The sequence below is a fragment of the Temnothorax longispinosus genome, chromosome 2, assembly GCF_030848805.1.
Source record: "Temnothorax longispinosus isolate EJ_2023e chromosome 2, Tlon_JGU_v1, whole genome shotgun sequence".
Lineage (NCBI taxonomy): Eukaryota > Metazoa > Arthropoda > Insecta > Hymenoptera > Formicidae > Temnothorax > Temnothorax longispinosus.
The window spans coordinates 13,330,167-13,353,377 of NC_092359.1; the positions used below are offsets into that span (position 1 = coordinate 13,330,167).

The 23,211-nt window shown below is 34.5% G+C and overlaps 4 protein-coding genes across 5 annotated transcripts; 1 reads left to right on the top strand and 3 right to left on the bottom strand.

Moving 5' to 3' along the window:
* Window positions 1-1,092: 1,092 nt before the first annotated feature.
* Prosalpha2 (proteasome alpha2 subunit) lies at window positions 1,093-2,681 on the bottom strand. The gene is made up of 3 exons (XM_071771355.1): window positions 2,462-2,681; window positions 1,718-2,050; window positions 1,093-1,537 (listed from the first exon to the last, which is right to left on the bottom strand). Exons 1-3 carry the CDS (start codon window positions 2,500-2,502, stop codon window positions 1,207-1,209), a joined length of 705 nt encoding a protein of 234 aa, XP_071627456.1. The 5' UTR covers window positions 2,503-2,681; the 3' UTR covers window positions 1,093-1,206.
* A 2,297-nt stretch (window positions 2,682-4,978) lies between these two features.
* Window positions 4,979-15,215, top strand: LOC139808871 (retinol dehydrogenase 14). Of its 2 annotated transcripts, none has more exons than XM_071771353.1 (5): window positions 4,979-6,024; window positions 6,590-6,862; window positions 6,956-7,174; window positions 7,255-8,414; window positions 11,081-11,216. In XM_071771353.1, exons 1-4 carry the CDS (start codon window positions 5,919-5,921, stop codon window positions 7,563-7,565), a joined length of 909 nt encoding a protein of 302 aa, XP_071627454.1. In that variant the 5' UTR covers window positions 4,979-5,918; the 3' UTR covers window positions 7,566-8,414; window positions 11,081-11,216. The 2 variants fall into 2 exon arrangements, with proteins under 2 accessions (XP_071627454.1, XP_071627453.1); XM_071771352.1 differs by lacking the exons at window positions 4,979-6,024; window positions 6,590-6,862; window positions 6,956-7,174 and adding exons at window positions 10,016-10,291; window positions 14,368-14,750; window positions 14,924-15,215 and having other exon boundaries at window positions 8,166-8,414; window positions 11,081-11,320.
* On the bottom strand, window positions 15,213-21,317 carry LOC139808868 (esterase E4). The gene is made up of 8 exons (XM_071771347.1): window positions 21,000-21,317; window positions 17,682-17,807; window positions 17,442-17,601; window positions 16,871-17,256; window positions 16,473-16,644; window positions 16,154-16,347; window positions 15,841-15,985; window positions 15,213-15,691 (listed from the first exon to the last, which is right to left on the bottom strand). The coding sequence occupies exons 1-8, from the start codon at window positions 21,195-21,197 to the stop codon at window positions 15,396-15,398; spliced, it is 1,677 nt and encodes a 558-aa protein (XP_071627448.1). The 5' UTR covers window positions 21,198-21,317; the 3' UTR covers window positions 15,213-15,395.
* Window positions 21,318-22,013: 696 nt separating this feature from the next.
* On the bottom strand, window positions 22,014-22,928 carry LOC139825207 (uncharacterized). The gene is made up of 2 exons (XM_071797750.1): window positions 22,471-22,928; window positions 22,014-22,291 (listed from the first exon to the last, which is right to left on the bottom strand). The coding sequence occupies exons 1-2, from the start codon at window positions 22,664-22,666 to the stop codon at window positions 22,014-22,016; spliced, it is 474 nt and encodes a 157-aa protein (XP_071653851.1). The 5' UTR covers window positions 22,667-22,928.
* Between the last annotated feature and the right edge of the window lie 283 nt (window positions 22,929-23,211).

Consider the following 23,211-nt stretch of genomic DNA (forward strand, 5'->3'; position numbering starts at 1 on the left):
CCTATTAATTGCATATTATTGTAGCCTTTGTCGAGACATTTTCGAAACACTATAATAAAGCTCACTTTTGTTAAGAATTTCCTGAAATATTTTAAATTTTTTCATGTTTTTAATATAGTTATAAAATATCTCGTAAAGTATTCACTTTTCGATGACTTTACCTTGAGACTTTTATACGTAGAATGAAAGGAAGCGAATAATAATATAAATTTTTATATTTGCGATTTTGCAAAATTTAATGCGTCTACAAAACGCAATAGAATTTTTTTAAATCTCTTTTTACAACAATCGATTCCTTTCATTATTCTACGTACAAAAGTATCAAGGTAAAGTCATCGAAAAGTGAATACTTTACGAGATATTTCATATTTTATATTTAAAATATCATGACAAAATTTAAAACATCTCAGAAAATTCTTAACAAAAGTGAGCTTTATTATAGTTTTGAAAATGTCTCGATAAAAGCTACAAGAATATGCAATTAAAAATAGAGGGTCTAATTTAAAAAATTCAAAGTGACTCTAACTTGACCTTAAGTACGCCACCTAAGATCAAACTAATAAGATCAATAAATATATCTTTTTAAACCCTACAACTTTTGTCTAAAACATTTTTTTTCTAAAATGCATTATTTACGAGATATTCGACTGTACCCCGACTTTTGGCTTACTCTGTATAATTATAAAATGTCTTACTGAATAAGATATATCTTACTAAATATATGGTGTGGCGGCCGCGTGTGCCTCTAAGATAGCAGCTCAATATCACACTAATTAGCCACGAGCGGGCAAATGCGTTTTCTCGCGAGTGCCTGGCCACGCCGACTAAGTTTAGAAACAAATTCAGCAAAAACTCATTGCCCTCATCGGCCGATCAATGCTACCACCAAGAGTCGTGAGCACATACTCACGAAGTTACCATCCAACTCGCAGAGTCGCGGATGGTATTTTTAAGAATATATCTCATCGCATCCACCATCACCTTACATCCATAATCCTCTCCATAACATCGTACTACCACGATTCATTCCCCAAAGTGGCATATGTTATAATTTAACACAATTTTGATTTTTACGAAAGAAAGTACAATTAATTGTTTTATTTTGGATAGGACATTTATTGCAAGAACCTGATTGAAATTTTAACGATTATGAACGTCTTACTCTGGGAATATATTAAAAAGAAGGGAATTTTCATAAATTCCCGCTTAAGGAATATTCGCGAGATAATCCTTAACGTTGGATGGATCCAATTTTCTGAATCCGTTCGCGTCACAAATGCCAACTTCAATATTATCCGCAGTCATCTGTCCCTCGAAGCCTTCCTTTAGCGTCAGGATGGCAGTGTGAACGGCATCGTCCAATTCCAGATCCTCACTGTACCTCTTTTCGAGGAACGTTTTGCCATTAATGAAATTTTTACCCATTGCGGTTGCTTTCCATGCGAAATATGTGCCAGATGGATCACATTGGAACAAATAGGGCCTGTCATTGTCCCAACCGCAGATCAGAAGAGACACTCCAAAGGGTCTAACACCTCTACAAATTAGCAATGACAACAATTTAATACTATCGCTTACTTGATTACCTCTTACTACAGTCAGAAACTGCACATTTACATTTGGTTAGATAACTTTTCTGTATTTAAAATTTAAAAATATATAATTTTTAATTTAAAATTTGAGTAAAAATACAAATGGTCAAAGACTAATAGCTCACCCAGATTGCGTGTACTCTTGCATGACCATCGCAACGCGTTGCACGAGTTGCGCGGTCGGGATAGGTTCTCGATACACCAGGAGATACTGTTGTGCCATTTTCCGTGCTTGCTTCACTAGTAATCGGTAATCTGGGCCCATGCCACTGTAGACCATGCCGATGTGCTTCGTGATCATTTCGACCTTGCTTACGCTATGTTCGTCGTAGAGGATGGACTTGTGCTTGTTTTCCGTAGCAAGAACGACGCCGTTTAACGCCTTGATGCCGACGCTCGGCGCGCCGGCGGCTACCGCGGCCAAGGCATATTCTATTTGCACTAATTTGCCCGATGGACTGTAAAAAACAGTATCATTAATCGTATGAATTACATGATATACAAATAATTATAAATGTTATGACATGATCTTGTACTTTTAGATTTAACACATATGCTCCAGAGATTTTGACAAGTCATCCTGTCATACGTTACGTTTAGCATTTTCAAATCTTAGTACACTTGAACAAAGTGATTATTTATGCATTTGTCAACAAATCGCCAATATGAATAAAACGCCGTTAATTAAGCAAAAAATTTGCATTCACAATAATTAAAGAATGTACTGAGTGTAGGCTCGATTTAGAGGTTAGGATAGGTTATGTTCAATCTGGTTTTCAATGGGATCTATCTCTCACCGCAAACACAGAATATTGGCTTAAAACACATTGTTTCATACGCAATTATTGCGTTACTGTAACTGTATTTACCTAAAGGTTGTTAACGAAAAACTGTATCGTTCCGAAGCCATGACAATTGCTTTGCAACAGTACGATGAGTACGAACCACGAACGGCACGAACAACAGCGTTAAGGCGTTAAGGGTCGACAGGAGTAACACTACCGACCTCTGTCGGGTTGCTTAGCTGCGAGTCCGTATTTTATTTATTATAAATTTTTTAAAAGCCAAAATGGAAAATCCGACTCTGTACCAGCTTGCGGCTGATCTTACTGATTAATGCCCGATCTACAATAGCTGTAGTAAGCCTCAAGATGTAAGAAATTGACCAATCACAGTCGATTATTTTCCTCACATTCGCCTGTAATTGGTCAATTTCTTACGGCTTGAGGCTTACTACAGCTTACTACAGCTATTGTAGATCGGGCATAAAACGAGCATAAAATGCCCGATCTACAATAGCTGTAGTAAGCTGTAGTAAGCCTCAAGCCGTAAGAAATTGACCAATTACAGGCGAATGTGAGGAGAATAATCGACTGTGATTGGTCAATTTCTTACATCTTGAGGCTTACTACAGCTTACTACAGCTATTGTAGATCGGGCATAAGTGAAATGAGATTCGTTAATTAAAGGCCTTCACACATAAAATCCCGTAAGAACGTAAAACGTAAACATAAGAAAATCGACCAATCCCAATCGAGTATTGTGCTGTCCGTAACCCCAGTAGGGGAAAATACTTGATTGGGATTGATCGATTTTCTTACGCTTACGTTTTACGCTCTTACGACATTTTATGTGTGAAGGCCTTAATTTGGCTAAAATTTGGGACAAACCGTTCCTAAGCAGCTTTGCAGCTCTAAAGGCCTTCACACATAAAATCGCGTAAGAACGTAAAACGTAAGCGTAAGAAAATCGACCAATCCCAATCAAGTATTGTGCTGTCTGTAACTCCAGAAGGGGAAAATACTTGATTGGGATTGATCGATTTTCTTACGCTTACGTTTTACGTCCTTACGGCATTTTATGTGTGAAGGCCTTAAGCAAGCCTGCAAAGCTGCTTAGAAACGGTTTGTCCCAAATTTTAGCCAAATTAATTAACGAATCTCATTTCACTTATGCTCGTTTTAATCAGTAAGATCAGCCGCAAGCTGGTACAGAGCCGGATTTTCCATTTTGGCTTTTAAAAAATTTATAATAAATAAAATACGGACTCGCAGCTAAGCAACCCGACAGAGGTCGGTAGTGTTACTCCTGTCGACCCTTAACGACACGATCACGTATACTGCCATAAGAATACATACACATATATACATACATACATACATATATCACACTACAAATCCGTGAAGTTGGTGGAGTGGGAGTGGTTCGATAGCGTCCGAAAGTCGCACGCGAAATGTTCCTAGGAACATCTCTAGCAGAGAGGTTTTCTCTTTGTCTCTAGATAAATAATGCTAGGTCTACAATGCGAGTCGTAAAGTCGTGAGTCGCAAGAATTGACCAATCACAGTCGATTATTCTCCTCAAATTCGACTGTGATTGGTCAATTCTTACGACTCACGACTTTACGACTCTCATTGTAGACCTAGCATAACACGCTTGTTTATTGTTTGCAAATTTAAGGGTCGACAGGAGTAACACTACCGACCTCTGTCGGGTTGCTTAGCTGCGAGTCCGTATTTTATTTATTATAAATTTTTTAAGAGCTAAAATGGAAAATCCGGTTCTGTACCAGCTTGCGGCTGATCTTACTGATTAAAACGAGCATAAGTTTAATGAGATTCGTTAATTAATTTGGCTAAAATTTGGGATAACCTTTTCTAAGCAGCTTTTTCAGGCTTAAAGAATAAATTTCAGGCTTAAAGAATAAATAAAAAGTTTTATATGATATAACTCTTATACAAATTTCTTGCAGCTAACAGCATATTATATGCATTTAAATATAATTCTTTACCTACTGTATACACTTACTCGTAAATGTATAAATTTTAAAGAAAATAAAGAATAAAGATAATAAAGCCCGGTGTCCACGATGCAAGAACTGTGTCCAAGTTTCGATTTAAGCCAATCAACTTGCAGCTCTTGAGCTCTTACAGAAAAGTAGCAGTTTCATTGGCTTAAACCGAAACTTGGACACAGTTCTTGCATCGTGGACACCGGGCTTAACTCAACTAAGCTAACACAATGTCCAAAATCGGGAACATAAGGTACGTCAAGGGTCGACAGGAGTAGAGCTTAGCTGCGAGAGAGTCCGTAATATATTTATTATAAATTTTTTAAGAGCCAAAATGAAAAATTCGGCTATGTAGCGGGTTGCGGCTGATCTTTATACTGATTAAAACGAGCATAATTTTAATGATCGAGATTCATTAATTAATTTGACTAAAATTTGGGAAAAACCGTTTCAAGCAGCTGCTTTGGCAAGGAAAGCTGCTTTGAAACGGTTTTTCCCAAATTTTAGCCAAATTAATTAACGAATCTCATTAAAATTATGCTCGTTTTAATCAGTAAGATCAGCCGCAACCCGCTATACTACATAGCCCGGATTTTCCATTTTGGCTCAGGGCCGATATCACTGCAGTTTCCGATTAACGTGATCCTCCGATTAAACTCACTCTACGTCTCTTTCTAACTATCCCCCTAGAAAGAGACGAATAGTGAGTTTTATCGGAGGATCACGTTAATCGGAGACGTGATAAAATTTATAATAAATAAAATACGGACTCGCAGCTAAGCCAACCCGACAGAGGTCTCCACCGTGCCAATTCGGAGTTCGGCCGTGATCCTGTCGACCCTTATTAAAGACGTCATTAAGACGATGTCCCAATTTTCGACATTATTGTTAGCTGTACTGAGAAAAAAATATTTATTAGATGACTCCTAATAATAACTATTTACTTAATTAATATAATACACATATTTATTTAGAATTAGATATTTTTATTTGAATTAAGTAAATAGTTATTTGTGTAACAAGTGCTGTAAGTTGGAAATTGGACGTGCGGAGTGGACGCACGAGCCGGAGGCGATCAACCCGCACGTCCAATTTCCAACTTACAGCACTTGTTACACAAATAACTATTATTATTGCTAATAAAAACATTAAAAACATAATACTCTGCAAAGGATAGAGCTCGCGTTAATAAAGCGCGGCAATATAGCGTTCATCTCGAAGTTTGACATATTCTTAAAAGGATACTCTCTTTTCTTTACTTCATCGACTATCTTCGGAATTAATTTGAAATAGAGGAAAATCGCGCACTCGATTGTCGACGACCTCGACGTATCGTGTCATTTCGACGAAGCGAGGAGCGATCATTTCGCTGATTCCGCTTTGCTCTGCGTCGCGAGAGGGAAACCGCGGGATGACAGCATGACCCAGGACCCAGAGTTTCCTCGTCGATTGTTTACGCGATACATCAAAACGTGGCGAATTAGCGAATATACGAGTATGAATTGACCCGGACCGATCGATAAGAGGAAAGAAAGATGATCGGCGACACGGCGCAGATCGACAGGGAGCTCGTCGAATGGATCGATGGCATCCCGTTTTCGAAACCCGCGAGAAACTTGACGAGAGATTTCTCGGATGCCGGTAAAATCTCTGATTTCAGGCCGGTTCTCGCATTAAGAGTGTTTTTGACAAATTTAAAGGCCATTTCGACTAAACTTCGATTAATTCAACCGGCTGTTTAAAGTAAAATTTTTAACTATATATATAATTGATTGAATTTTTTCCTACATTAAACAATGGAAAATTTTAATAATTTCTGTCAACAAAGTGGTGTAAATGTTACTTGATTAGTTTATCACTATTTATAAACTAGCTCAGTGTTATTAAAATAAATAAAAATATATAGTAAAATATATAATTATTAAGGTAGGATTTGTTAAATTCCAGCTAATTTAAAAGTTTAAATTATAAGAACGTAAAATTCCTAGAATATTTTATATTAAGTCTTATTAGATTCTAATCTCTTAGATTCAAATTGTGTGATACCAATAAAATTATTAAAATTATTTTAAAACTTTAAAAGCACAGAACACAATTATGGAAATGTTAGGCTTACAGTATCTTGAGTTTATTGCACCCTGTCTTTGAAATGCCAAGTAGAATTAATCAGAATTTGATTGAACGCTGTTTTACTGTCCTTTGACAGTTCTCACGGCGGAGGTCCTCAAGTTATATTATCCCCGGCACGTGGAGCTTCACAATTATGTTCCGGCAAATAGTGTAAACACAAAGAGGGAGAACTGGAAAATGTTGAATCGAAAGGTGCTCATGAAACTTGACATGAAATTGAGCAGCGATACGATCCATCAATTGGCAAATGGGTCGCAACGTGCAATCGAGAAACTCTTGACGAAGTTGAGAATGAAAGTTCTGAAGGACGGTGTTGAAATGCACAAGTTGAAGCTCAAAGATGTAGAAGGTAGACGCGCAGATATTAAATAATCACATTTGCTTAACAATAATGCTTTGGCTAATGTCTCATTCAGTTTTAAATTTGATGTGCTCTCTACAGGAGAGAAGATTGGAGATGGCTCGCCGGAGAACGATGGTTACCTAAAATTGCCAGTAGAAAGTTCAAACAAGTTTGATGTCGATAACGAAATTCGTGAAATTAAGCCGTCTAAATTTACGTGTCTCAAACGAGGAATCCTCGTTGTCTTCAGTTGGATTATGTGTCTCTTCCGTATATGGAACATCTTCAGCTGTTGCATACCTTCTCGTTTTCGCAGGCGTGAGATATTTAATAAATAAATAAGACAATTTTTTTGTGATTGATAAAAATTGATAAATTTTCAAACGCATTTAAAGCAGGCGACGCGCTCGTAAACGTCACAACGGAGCGAATTGAAGATGCAAACGGCGAAAATGTGCAACGTACGATTTATTCGGAGTTGAAGAAGGACCTACGCGAAAAGGAAGAAGTGATAAGCACTTTAAACCACAAAATCGCGTATCTGGAGAGTTCAATGAAACTCAAGGATCTGCGCATCTCCAGTCTGGCGGGACAGATTTTGCAAAACGCTGTCGAAATGGATCAGTCGGCGAAGTCGCAATCAATCGACGGCGTACGCGCCAAATTACGTTCGCGATCGCACAATTTTCATGAAACTAAAGCGAATTAGAAATCCGTAGTAATGCAAAGTTGCAAGCTTAACTGTGAAATAAGAAATAAAAAATTATTGAGATTTACTGTTTTAATTATTTATTATATTGCATGTAACATATGTAATAGAGGCTTATTCTCTTTAACACATTATGACTTACAGCCTTCTTTTAGCTCAAATTAGGCCATGTAGAAATTAAAAAGTCGAATTTCACTCGTATAATTTAACTTGTTTGTTGATCAAACATAGTCGCTTTCTATAAAGATAAACTATGGCTCAGTTAATCAAAGCTTGTTTTTTAATGGAACATAATTAAGTATCATATCGTAATTCTTTGCCGTGTATCGACAATTGTTTTGTTTCGACTTAATAGTTTGACTGATTAATTAATTAATTTTTTTATAGTTGAAAGAGAATTGTGCGAACGTATATACATATATATATTCGATTACATTTTAAAATTCTTTATTTCCTTTTATCTTTATATCATATTTTATCCTATATCTAAAGATTATGATGTATCAAAATTATATACAAGAATAATAATTTGAGCTTTATTAGAGAAATGTTCTTCGCACGCAAGAATGCGCGAAGATTGCGTTCGAAATAATGTCGAGTTCATTCGTCGACAGAACAATATGTAAAATTGGACTGTTCAAAGTCACACTAGGAAAGTTGCATCAAGGCCATTTTCTCATCATCGTTTCTCACCGCGAGAAGTGGGGATGCCGATATTGTCCGCTCATCTATACCTGAAAGGGGTCTCGGTGCTCTCTCGCTGGTAGTCAATAGTATATCACCGGCTCTTGGATCGTAACGGCACACGAAATACTGGAGAGTTTTAATGAGAGTTCTGCTATAGCGCATGTGAGTACGATTATGTAAATTCGATTAACGTATCTTTCTTATACAGTACTACATTCTTGCGTACATTTATTACGGGATTTATTGGGAACTCATTCTACGCGGGAAATTCTATTTTTATAGAAAATATAAATAAACACAAATATATTTTATTTGCTTTGATCGGGAATATTGCAACGATAGAAATATTGAAAAATATTTTAGATATTTTTTATTGTAAATTAAAAAAATAATGAATTTGACAAAATATCGAGATATCGACAGCTATCGAAACGAAGGTTGTTACAAGACAGATGCATGATATCACGCATAGAAAAAGATCTTTCATCAGAAATTGATCTACAGATTTTAATACGATAGATTTAAAGGAAAACTATATTCGTGACATGGTTATTAATTCGGGACAGAAAGTGGGAGACATCGGAAAAAGAGAAAAGAAAACGTGAGCTCAGGTAGTTCATTTTCAGTGACAAGTTTAACAAAATTGAGTTTGATTTCTTAGCTGATTGTGAGTAACTTTGTTGCATAATGAAGGGGTAAAAGGGAATATAATAAGATTGTTTTCTCAAAAAAGAGATGATTTCCTATGTTAAGATTAATTGATTAATGTATTCTAGAAATAAAATATACGCAGATGTAATTTCATTATTTGAGGAAAAACTTTGGCTCGTTAATATTAAAATTATACTAAACATTCCATGTTAAAGTTTTCTCGTGAATTTTGTTACCACATGTATTATAATAATTGATCAAATAAACATTTAACAACCACTTACAAATAACACATTTTTATCTGATTCTTATATAACACGTGATTGTTATTTTTATTTCTTGTTACCATTATTTTATATAAAAACAAACACTTATTATTCATATTATCTTATATTATATGATTTTCCTTGAAACAATTATAATCGATTCTGTTTTATTTCAAAATTTACTTATTATTAATTGAGATTAATCGATTGGCTTTCTTAATAAGAATATATTTATCGCTTCACGAAAAGTTGTTTTTTATATCATGCATCTCAAACTATTTTACTGATTTATTTGATTTTTAACAAAGTATACGTACTGGATAAAGTCACACTGAAGAATAAATTCGGTATCTGTAAAACGGTATATATGGTCAATGACCTTCTTGTACGGTGCAGCACGCTGCAGTCACGTAGAATCCGGATATACTTTCGAGCTGTCCCGACCGTCCCGACCAAGCTATAAAAATGTAAAAGCGAAGATTTGCCTCCTTAGAATAAAAAATTCGCATTCAAGGCGACGCATCTCGACGCGCTTTCTCTTTTTCTAAACCCGCGGCAATAAGATTTACTATTACATAAATAATATTACTGAGAAAGTAGCATAAGTTTTTAATTCATCCCAAATACTTTATTAGCGTTGCTATTTTAGAAGTGTATTTTAGAAGAGTATTTTAGAAGTGTATTTTAGTGTGTACCTAATTTTCTTGTTTTTTCTTATTATTATTTTTTTTTTTTTTTTTTTTTTTTTTTAGTAAAATATAATACATTTATAAATAATGTCATGTGCAATAAGTACATTAATTAACGTTCAATTTTAACATAATATTTTTGTATAATTTTGTTTAGATAACATGATATTAAATATCATTTCTTGCACGACGCTGCTTTATTGGATCGCGGCTATTGTGTCGGGTGGTGTAATATTGCTTCTGATAGGCCTCCGTTTGTACGTTTTTTGCACTTTGGGCATTTGCAAAAGTAAAAACCGTATGGATGGTAAAACGGTAATAATCACCGGATGTACCTCCGGTATTGGTAAGGAGACAACAAGGGATCTCGCCAAGAGAGGTGCGAGGATCATTATGGCATGCAGAAACACGGATATTGCTAATCAATTAAAAGGTTTCGTAACTAAAATAACTATTATTTTAATAACATTGTAATGGAAGTAGCCACGATGAAAATGCGACAATTATCCTAGTTCTAGTTAATTCTTTATCTTTTTTTAAAATTATCATTGTTTTAAAAATTTCTTTTAATTATTCTTTCATTAAAATTACACGGAAATATGTAGGCGTAAAAAACATTACGGGTTATTATCTATGTACAATTTACTGAACTTAATTGATTGTAATTTAATATTTCAATTACAGTATTGTTCCGACCTGAATTATCTATGAGCAATGAATGAGTAATGCGCACGTTAGCTTATATAATTAGAGATAATGATGTCGCTTAATTATAATTGTAAATCAAAACGTGGCCACTGAGTAAAGCTGGTTTCTATCGTTACACATGCATTTATTATGTAAAATGTATTTAGGCTACCTGCATAATTCTCTGAACAGCATTTCCTCGTTCGTCATTAACTTATTTCACAATTATGTTATATATATATATGATATATAACTTTACTAACTAATAATCATATAAGTCAAATAACGTATCAAAATGTCGTATTTGTAATGCAAAGTTAAAACAAAAGCAAGAAATAAGATCTCTCCTTATGATTTCATTCTTGGTGCCAATTAAAGCCATTTATTTTCAATTACTCCTGAATTCAAATATTAAAAGCGGTATTGCGATATATAAAGCAATGTGAAACTCTACATTTTATGTAGGGATATACTTTTCCATATATGTTCTGTAATAAATAAATGTATCTGACATACACATATATTTTATATGCAGACGAGATTGTGAAAGAATCAAACAATGGCAATATCACAGTCCGTAAATTGGATTTGTCATCGTTGCAATCGATCAGAAAGTTTGCGTGGCAGATAAATCAAGAGGAAAGCAGATTGGACGTGTTGATCCATAATGCTGGGACTGCAGAGACTTTCAGGAAAATAGTTACGGAAGACGGACTAGAACAGACTATGGCTACCAATTACTTTGGGCCATTTTTGCTGACGCATCTTTTAATCGGTAAGAAATTATAACGCAAAAACGTGTTTACTAATTTGCCTATTGTGCTAACGCATTTATTTTGTGTAAAATAAAAATAGAATATTTTTTTATTCGGTCCGTTGGCACATTGTGTTTAATTATTATAAATGATTTTAAATTGTAAAATAACAATTTACTACGCAAATATTGTGTGTGTGTGTGTGTGTGTGTGTGTGTGTGTGTGTGTGTGTGTGTGTGTGTGTGTGTGTGTGTGTGTGTGTGTGTGTGTGTGTGTGTGTGTGTGTGTGTGTTATATCTACGCTTATATATACACAGAAAAGAAGGAATACCTATTCTTGATTTGAAAATATCCTTAGTTTCAACGTTGGAAAAGTTGGAAATCTTAAAATGAGATTATATTGCGTTAAACGAAGAAAATTTTCTTGAATAAAGTCATTATATAGTTCAACCAAGAAAAAAAGTGTTGAAATAAAAAGTTGAAATTCTTATAAGAAGATGTAGATTGTTTCGTATATACGCAAGATTACTATAATTTTTTTATAAGAATTCCAACATTTATTTCAACATTTCAACTTTTTATTTCAACATTTTTTTCTTGGTTGAACTATATAATGAGTTTATTCAAGCAAGTTTTCTTCGTTTAACGTAATATATAATTCTCATTTCAAGATTATACATATATTCTTGCGTATATATGAGTATAAACAGTGTTGATTTGACACTGTTCTTTTTTTTCTGTGTATATATATACAGGGTGATTCAAAGGTTACTGCCAAACTTAAGGAGCGTATAGAGGGATCAAAATAGAACAACCTGCGATTAAACCTCCGATTCACCACCGTTTTTTTACTGCTTTCGTTGCCCCCCTGGGTCCATTTTGTCCAGACCTATATTTTTTTCATTATAAGCTTTCAAAAAATTTGAAAAAATTCAGGGTTACTTTTCAGGATCTCTACTATATTATCCAATATAGTTAAATGTTAAAAGTTTTTTTTAATAACAATTAAATGTTTACAAAAATGAGGAAAAAATCGAAATTTGTTTAAAAAATCATATCTTTGCAATAAGTAAATATTAAGAAAAGCTGTTGCAGGGTTTTATACTTCAGACCATGACCTTTCAGAAAAATACAGACTCATCTGTCCCGGCTTCAAAAAGTATATTTATTTTTAGGCCTGAAAGTGGGGTAATTTTATAACGTTTTATGCAGACAATAAATGAAAGAAAAACAATTTTTTTTATAAATAATTATTTGTTACAAAAAATTAATATTATTGTAAAATATATTTTGAATTTTAAATAAAGTATACAAAAAACGAATATAACAGAAATAATTTATAGAGCGCAGTCGGTACAATACTGCCTTGTCGTAATGCTGGGACTGTCAATCACGTATAGATAGTAATATATTTCCTCAACATTTCTTTCCGCCATACTAGATTTCAGTAGATAAAATTTACTTACTTGCGCGAAACACTAACGCTGTGACCCCCCCTGGGTCCATTTGAGCACAATCGTAAAGACTCGACGCTGTTCAACGACAAGCTGCCGGATCCTGGCGTCCCTTGGTGCGTGAGTTCTCACTACTAACAACTTTTTTTAGACGAGGAGTCAGACCTGGCTCCTCTTTATTTCGGAGATATTTGAGCTCAAAATTTCGCTTGTGCTCAAAAAGACCCAGAGGGGTGACGGAGGGTTAAAAATCTATGTTCTCCGAAGTAAGTTCCGGATGTATTAGTAATTAGTTCCCGGGCGCCCCTGGTAACACCAGGTTAGGCCACACGTAGGGTTTTTAGCCGGTAAGAGTCCGGCATAACCATCCGCCCTTCCGCGGGGGCGGCGGTACTCATAAGTTTTCCCTACGTTAAAAAAATAAAAAAAAGTGTTCTCCGAAGTAATCCTGAGTCAGTATAAGTCTTTGAATATTTGGAACTCGAATAATATACTTATAATGAAATAAATCGCAATTTGCTACTCTTCTACTAGCTTTATTTTGTGTTTATTAAGGTTTTATTAAGGATTACGTGAGATTCCACTTGGAATATTTAAAGGAGTGCGCCAGAGTTATGTTCAATGATGCAATGCTTGCATTGAATTCGGAGGTCGCCAATTCAAACACCTTTTGTAAATTCAGTTTGTGTGCTAGTGTAATCCTTAACAGAACCTTAATAAAAACAAAATAAAACTAGTGGAAGAGATGAAAAAATTACACACGATTATTTCATGGCATATATTATCAGAGTTCCATACATTCAAAGGCCTGTACTAAGGATTACTTAGGATTACTTCGGAGAGCATAGGTTTCTGATCAAAAGTTGTTCTATTTTGACCCTTCCATACGCTCTTTAATGGTGCGTCTCCACCTGCGAGTAAGAACTCTCGAGAGCAAAAAGAAAGAGAGAGAGAGAAAGACTCTCGAGAGTCTTTCTCTCTTTCTCTCTTTTTGCTCTCGAGAGTTCTTACTCGCAGGTGGACACGCACCATAAGTTCGGCAGTCACCTTTGTATATATCCCATTAGTCACTTTTATCATTTATTTCTTAATCCCTTTTGAGTACTTAGCAGAAAAATAAGCACCAAAACAAACCAAAAATGGCAAGATAAAAATTCAAAAAGACAAAAAACCTTTAAGTAGCAAGTTTTGTGAAAATCTTGCTAACTGGAGAAAAATAAAACGATGTGCGCGTATATGTGTCAATGCCACTTTTGGCACATCTTTTTTTCTGCACGTAATGCGGCGCGTCAATGCCACTCAAGGGATTAAATATATATATTAATTAGTCACCTTTTATTATTTATTTCCCTGAATATATATATATATATATATATATATATATATATATATATATTATATTCAAGAAATATAAATGATAAGAAATGATTAATGAGAAACCACAGTTGTATGATAATGAGGCCGTTCAGTTTTTATTTTATAATTTACGCAAAATCTTCAGAAATAATAAAAAGCGCTATTATTTTATATCTACGTCATTCATCGGTAGATAAAGTATGTTTCTTTATAATTACGTAAATTATTTCGTTACAAGGAAATGTCATTATTTACAGATTTATTGAAACAATCGAAACCAAGTCGCATCATAGTGGTTGCGTCAGAACTTTATCGATTAGCGAGTTTAAATCTTGACAATATTAATCCAACGTTGACCTTGCCGGCGTATCTGTATTACGTATCAAAGTATGCGGATATAGTCTTTACATTGGAGCTGGCGCGACGTTTAGAGGGCTCGGGAGTGACGGCAAATTGCTTACATCCCGGGATGATAGACAGTGGAATCTGGCGAAACGTACCCGTTCCGTTATCTTGGGGTTTGAAATTAATAGTTAAGGCTTTCTTCAAAACACCCGAGCAAGGCGCACATACGACTATTCATCTCGCAGTTTCTGACGAACTTAACGGAGTTTCGGGAAAATACTTTATGGATTGTGCCGTAAGAATTATTGTTGATCTTCTAAAGCTTGATTTTTTTCCCAAAAAAACTTCAATATTTCAAGAATTTTAGCGATATATGTATATAACTTTTGATTCCTTTAATTTAACGTTAAATCCCGCGTTAAATGCTCTTTCCTTAATTCTTCTTAAAACACTCTAAATATATTTTAGGAACGTGGATTATCGAATGCTGTGAAGGATCCTGCTAAAGGCAAGAAATTGTGGGAATTAAGCGAGCCTCTGGTGAGGTTGCAATCATCAGACCCGAAGATTTAAATGCAATCTTTTTTGTAAATTTTTATATAATTTTTAGCATTTGTTATATATGTAACAATCTTTTGTACTTAAGATATATTTTAATAATGATTTCACTTAACTTGCCAGTACAACTTGCCTCATAATGAAGTATCGAAACTTTATTAATAAATATTTTTTATACTAAAAAATAATTTTGCAAATATTATAATTTTGCAGAAATAACTTTTATTAAAAAAGAAACTTTTTTAATATAAAATAATGCTATAACTGTATTTGCATTTGTTGAGTAATAGGATTGATGTATGTACTTTTACTTAATGACTTAATCAGCTGGTCAGTAGGTATATGTATTGCACATTACGAAATCGGCTGTAGATATCAATTTCTATTTTGAATTCAAAGGAAACAAACTGTCCCATTTTTGCATTCTATCGGGATAAAGTCCTGTCTTCATTCTTGGTTCCTCAGAGATTTCTAGATAGTTGTCTTTTTCTGGTAAGTAAGGTTCCCATGTAACATTCTTAGCCAAAGCTGGAGATATTGGCTGTCCAGTTTGAACGAAATTCGACCACATGCTTGTCATAAGTTCTACTGTAGGAATTTCCGGGTCATCGTTTTCGAAGAATGGAAATTTGAATTTCATAAAGAACAAATATTGCAAATCGTCATGATGTACCACGCCTTGAATGATAAAATAAATAACAAATTTAGTTACACATAATTTATGCAGAAGTTACGAACATCAAATCGTGATGTTCTATAAAGCAATCTGAACAATTTGAATCAAGCAATTTGAATAAAAAAGTAAAATACAAGAATCAAAATAATACCGTATGGTGTGGTTTCGTTCCACATGACAAAACTGTATCGTCCTTGATAAGAAGACACATAAAAGTAGATGGGTTGGTCGGTGTTTTCGGCGATTAATTTTACAGAACTATGCATTGGATATGTAATTATTGCATCGGTGATGATCTGAAATACAAAACATAATTATATATATATAATATGAATTAATTGCGATTAATTTTATTCATATCACTATATTAATTATATTCATATTGCTATATTAACAATATTTAATGTTGTCCCAAACATGCTATTATTTCATAATATATTTTGTTTTCTTAACAATTTACGTACATGTGCCAGACCATCATAAGTGTCTGGACCAATCGGTTTGTCGTCAAAGTAAAATCGACGCAGTTCGGTACTTATATATCTAGACCGAGGTGTATCTCGCTCGTACGAGAAAATAATCGGTGCGAGTCTGTACCAGTCATTGTTCAAATCGTCCACGATCGAATTATTCCCGAGTTCGTGTTGCTTGATGACAGCTAAAAATAACCGACGGAATATATTATTATTACTACATATTTATTAATTTCTGTGAATTCAGCCACTATTCATAACTTGAAAATTGAATGGCAATGACACGAAAATACAAATACAAGATTCTTACAGGTGACCACACCGCCAAACTCGTCTTTAGTAACTCCTGCGATCAGCGGAACCTTGTGGAACTTCCCCTTCTTAAAAAGTTCAATGGGCTGTTCGGGCAAGAATCTTTCTATGCCGTGAACCTCAGGTTCTACTACAGGTGTCCATATTAATATTGGATAACCGTACCACTCCTAGAATGTCGTAGTAATGCTAAAGATTACTTTTTTACTCTTAAGCTTTCTTCTTTTATATCTAATTGCTTAAAAATAAAACGAATCTCTACGTTTTTTAGTTCTTGATTTTTTTACGGCATTATATTTGTTCCTCTAATTTTCTATTGTTTGGTGTAGGAAAATAACTTATCTTATTTACTAATCCTATTTATTAATCTTGTTCTATATGTAATCTATTCCTTACAAAAAACTTGGGCATGGTGTCTGTGAAGTTCTCCACTGGTTTGGAGTTTAAACAGATTAGCAGAGAGCCAGTGGTGTCAGTGGGACAGTCTAGTAATTCGGCTTGCTTCTTTGCCAAGTGCAGCTGTTCAGTCGGGTACGGCTTGTTCGGTCCGTACGGTCCGTCGGAGCCGCTCATCATGATCGCCCGATGGAACAATCCCTTGGACATCGGTGAGACCATGTGCAACATCACGCTCAATCCACCTACGCTGTAGCCGGATATAGTGACGCTGTCGGGGTCACCGCCGAAAGCGACTATGTTCCTCTGGATCCATCGAAGCGCGACGACTTGATCCTTCAGGCCTAAATTACCCGGTGCCTTCGAATCACCGGTGCTCAAAAATCCTGATACAGATAAGCACAAATAGGTTTTTAAAGAAAAAAGTTGTGTTATCTTTGAACCACAAGCGATAAAATCCCGACATAATAATTTTATATTTTCCTTCAAACTTTAAATTCTACCTTAAGCAGAATTTTATCGCTTATATTCGAATTAAGTATCTGAAAAGTAATAAAATATGGGACTTTACCTAGCGTCCCGAGACGATAATTGACAGTGACGAGAACGACATCTTTGTCTAGCAGATACTGAGGTCCAAAATTAGAGCTTCTACCCGAGTATAGGTAAAAACCGCCAGGATGAAAGAATACCAATACGGGTCTTTTCACGGGTTCGTTCTCCGATGGTAGCTGCGATCAAGATCATTGTTCAATTAGTGACTTCATACTCTTTTTTAATGCGAATGTATATTGAGCATTATCAGACTCACTTTTGTTGTGTAGATATTCACACGGAGACAATCCTCCATTATATTCTGTTCGTTTATCGCTGGACAGGCGGGTCCTTCTTTGGTTGCGTCGAAAACATCGATCCAATCCGCCGCTGGAGTTGCGACCTAGGAAAAATATAATTAAAAAATGATAATAATATTTGGCCAGATATGATTACCGAAACCTTTGCCTTATTTTTGCTACAAATTTTCTATTATATCGGTTCGTTTATATGAAATAATATTCATGCAATACTTACATGCCACAAACTATACAAAGAATCTTGCCGCATTTTGCGTTTTTGAAAAACTGCGCAAGATTTGTATCATTTTATTTGCTACGCCTGTAATGCGGATGCAAACGCAAAAATTACTCTGTTATTTTACACAATTAAAACAATAACGTTTTTAATGTTTTTATTATTTATCTAATCGTGAGATCCGATGTCTTACTTGTAGAGATATATAAAATGGGTGTCCAAACCCATTTGAAATAGAAAATGCAAAATAGTTAAAACCTTTCCATTTAAAAATGCAAAATACGGAGTGCTTTTTAGGCAACCATTTAAAATAGAAAATGGAAAATAGACATTTTTTAAATAGTTTTTAAAAATAAAAATGGTTGTTTTAAAAATGTTTATGTTTTTATATTTATTTATATTTATAAATTTTTATTTTTTATTATTTATGTAGTCCGCATCGTAAATGGCATTTTTCTCAGCAATTAATTGTATATATCAACGGTCATATTTCACTTATTATTAATATTATTGTTTATTACATATATTTCTTACTATTATTTCTTAAATTTAAATTTTTATTTCTTTTAATATAAACTTAAATTACAAAAATTGAATTACATAAACATTCACATATGGGATTACAAAACATGTTTGCCTACATTTTGTTTACAGGCATTCAATTATTCTTTTGAAATAACATTTTAAGTAATTGCAATGCTGTTTAGAATAAGTGGATGGTTTCAGAACAACAAATTGTGTCTTATATAACCATTAAGTATCTATGAAATATTTTTTAATTATGTTATTCAAACTTAAGGGTTTTACGAAGCCATCAATTGTAGTGGATATCAAAAGTAAAAATACGACCATTTTTTAAATTTTGATATCCGTTATAATATTGACTCTCCCATTTTGAATTTATCAACGTTGACATCAGATTAGTATTCAGCGACCTGAAAAACCATTAACCCTTAAAGCACACACTACCTGTTTGAGACATAAAGAACACACTGGGTCATTTTGACCCAGCGCTACTTTGCGTAATTACCACGAACGGGGGATCGATTCTTTTTGGCTGAAATTAAAAAAGGGTGCATTTTTGCAACACTCAAAATGAATGTGAGATTGTTTGTGAAGGGTTATTAATAAAGCTTTATGGTTCAAAAATTCAAAATATAGTTTATAAACCAAAACATTGCTATTTTTTACGAAATATTCAATAACTTTCTAAATTTTCAATATTTTTACGTGAAAATTTAACTGCATATACTCTCTGAATTATATACTTTAAGGTAAAAATACGCGCGAAAGCTAACATTTCAAAAAAGGTATTTATTTGGAAAACCGAAAGCAATATAAATCGGTAGCACATTCGCTAGCTTCAAGATTCGTTAACGAACGATTCGTTTTCGATGGATAGGGCATGGAAACAATTCGAACTATAGTAAATAGACAAAACAATGTTAAAAAATATTAATCATACTATTATATAAAACCCGACTGTTTGTCTCTGTCCGTCCGTCTGTCCGTCTGTCTGTCCGCGAACTGCTCATTCGTTAGTGGACCAAATTTTTACCAAAAGTATATGAAATAGGGGTAGAATTTTCCGGGGAGTGCAATGATGTGGTTAATTTTTCGTTACCGATCTTTTTGGAAACCGGTTCCGAAATTTTTTCAAATTTACAAGAATTAATTGACCAAATCTCAAAGAATTGTATATGAAGTAAGGCTGAGTTTCCACTGAGCGCGTCACGCGTCGCGTCATCCAATCAAAACATTCCATTTCGATTCCGTCACAAGAATGTAATGAAATGGGATGTTTTGATTGGTTAACTTGTGACGACGCGACGCGTGACGCGCTCAGTGGAAACTCAGCCTAAGGGTAGAATATATGTCCCAGAAAGTGCCATAAAGTGTACAATTTTTCGTTACCGGTCTTTTTGGAAACCGGTTCCAAAATGAAGTAAGGGTAGAATGTCCCAGAGAGTGCCATAAAGTGTACAATTTTTCGTTACCAATCTTTTTGGAAACCGGTTACGAAATTTTTCCAATTTTTCGGGAATTAATTGACCGAATCGCAAAGTGAGATAAAGCCCGCTTCGCGCGGGCTCAAAATCTAATTTTTTATTTAATTCTGCCCTAGATTGTACGACATCTATGTACAATTCAGTGTTATTATTGATAAACAACTGATTAAAAAAATTTCAGAGCATATTTAAACGTTTACTTACACTTTAATTGTTCGAAAGAAGCTCAAAAAGACTAAAAAAAAAATCACAAAAAATCACCCCCAAAATGCGTAAACCACACACTGGGTCAAAATGACCCGTGATTTTCGGAACGTTTGACGTGGACGGCAGCCAGACACAGCCGGACGCCTGCTGACTTACAACGACTGTACCGCTATCTAGAGAGAGGTTAAAACTACCAAGATATGGCGCGACAGATCCCGATTTCAGCGTTTCAATGGTAGACAATGCGACACAATTTTTTTACTGGGTCATTTTGACCCAGGGTGTGCTTTAAGGGTTAAATTTGAATAACATTATAAAATATTTCATAAGTACTAATGATTGCAAGTTTGACGCAATAGACTCTATGTCAATCATCAATGTCTTTTTAATCATAATCGACACAACAAATTCCTTTTAAGGATTGAAAGTCCTAATTATACATAATACTAATTAATTTTGATTACAATAGAACACGTCACATATCGTAGGTATTGTAGTTACAATAATATACAACAAAATATATTAAAATAGTAATTTTGGCAAATTGAAATGCAAATTGCTCAAAATTGTGACGTGATTGATTAGTAAACAGGACCGTATTCAGCGTTTAAAAGACTATGGGAAATGTTTTTGTGCATTTTTTTTATGAAACAGTATTAATTATTATTGATATCACGATTAATTTTTAGTTTGCAAGAAAAATGCATTTAAAAAAGAAAATGGATACTGAAAACCATTTAAATGTAAAATAGTTTTTTAAAAAATATATTTTAAATGCAAAATAAAAATTAGGAATTTTATATTTTGTATTTCCATTTCAGATAATGCACATCTCTGCTTACTTGGAAACGTTGCTGTCCGGTCGGCGGTTCGGCGTATCTCACACCGCGAAAGGAATAGATTTTCCTGCCAAGTCTGGTGGTCATGGTGGAACCACGAATTCTTCCAATTGGGGCAGCGACCTCATGTTGTTCCCCAGCGAGATTGTCATCGGCGAGCGCAACAACGATGCTTAAGAGTATAGCAAAGAAGCGTTTCATGATGTTTCTACGGAGGAAAACAGTTTGGACTGCCAAGTTTAATGCGAGCAGAAACTCACGCACGTGAAACCGTTTATATAGTCACGTTAAGTGCCGCACCAGCAAGCACTAAAAACATCTCAAGGGCAATGCGGAGGCCTTTTATATATATCCATCAACCGCAAGGAGGAAGATGCGCGCGCAAATCGCAATTGTCTTTCTGGGAAACTTAGTCTATCGTACGAGATTCCCACAATCAGCCGTACGTGAGGTCACGCACGGTTTTGTAATCGCGCATGGAATTTTGAACCAAAACGAACCGAGAGTTAGCGATTATTCCACGAGGCGCCGATAAATTCGCGATTCGTAAAAATTATCTCCAACAGTTCACGGATCGTAACATTATATCGTTTTTTTTCTTTTGACACATTTTTCAAAATACAACTAATGGCGCGATTACGTCGAATATTGATCGATGCATATTGTAGATCATGTCTTTCCTCATCATGAGGAATATATATAATGGATTCTTACAGGAAAGATATATTAAATCTTACTACAGGAAATGACATAAAATCCAATTATACTTTATTGCATTAGCTTCTTTCATAATTTCTTTTTATAAGAGAAAGGCGAAAGATTTTTATTTTATATCCTAGAAAAGTGCAGAGGCTCAAAAATCATGATCTAAAAAAATTTTAATTTTTAGGATATTTTTTTAGATATCGTTCTGGATATTGCTTGAATTTATGTTAAATTGTTTGAAACTGCAGTAATCACGCTAAATTGTTGCATGAGAAATTGTTTAAAATATTCTATCACAATGAGCTATTATAACTATTTCTTTTTTGACTCTTTTAAGTTGCGTTTGTCTTCCACACGGTAAGTTTTAGTCACATGGCCGTAGTTTAAATCGAAATTTGCAGCGTGGTCATTCTGATCGCTACGTGCTTGTCTCTTTGGTTTAGCGAGTTCACGTAATCTCTTAGGGCAACGTCTGTTATTGTTAGCAACAATACAAACATAAGTATCAAGAAGAAATGTCTTCTTGTCGAATTGATGAAATGGTCCCGAAACTTGCTTGCTGTCCACTAATTTATGGGTTTTGCATTTACCTGAAAATTTGGAATTTATACAGCTGGGAATTGAAAAGAAATCATAGAACAAAGTTAGTGATAAGCTATAAATGAATCGAGACAGCTATGATATTATTTACTCCATGCATGTCTTGATTTAGATAGAGATTAAAATTATTTGCAACATTTCACTTTGTTATGGCATTGATATTATTTAATTGTAGATGAAGGCGAGGTATAAGATGTTAAACTAGAATCCGGTTTTTGTTTTTGTTGAATAGATTGATTTAGATTGTCAAATATTTGACGAACATTATTGGTTACCTGAATGTACATCTGATTATCGGGATTATTGCACTTTTTGATTTGCGTGTTAGGTTCTTTTACCAGTTTTTCATATTTAGAAGCATTCATTTACTGAGTGTCACTATTCATATCGCTCTATCGTGGACTTTCTTCTGCAGAAACAATCTGTTTTCCGATTAATAGGGGTACCTTAATATGCAGCGTTGAGACTTTTGTTAAAATTACGTCATTCGAATTATTAGAGGCAGAATGAGAATCAGTGACTTTAGAAATTTTGATATCCAAACTTAAGATTTGCGTGTTGAATTTTTTTCCGGTTCATTATATTCAGTTGTAATTTTGATATTTCCCTATCAAAGTATGCGGATATAGTCTTCACATTAGAGCTGGCGCGAGGCGTTTGGAGGGCTCGTGAGTGACGGCAAATTGCTTACATCCCGGGATGGTAGACAGTGGAATCTGGCGAAACGTACCCGCTCCGTTATCTTGGGGTTTGAAATTAATAGTTAAGGCTTTCTTCAAAACACCCGAGCAAGGCGCACAGACGACTATTCATCTCGCAGTTTCTGACGAATTTAACGGAGTTTCGGGAAAATATTTTATGGATTGTGCCGTAAGAATTATTGTTGATCTTCTGAAGCTTGATCTTTTCC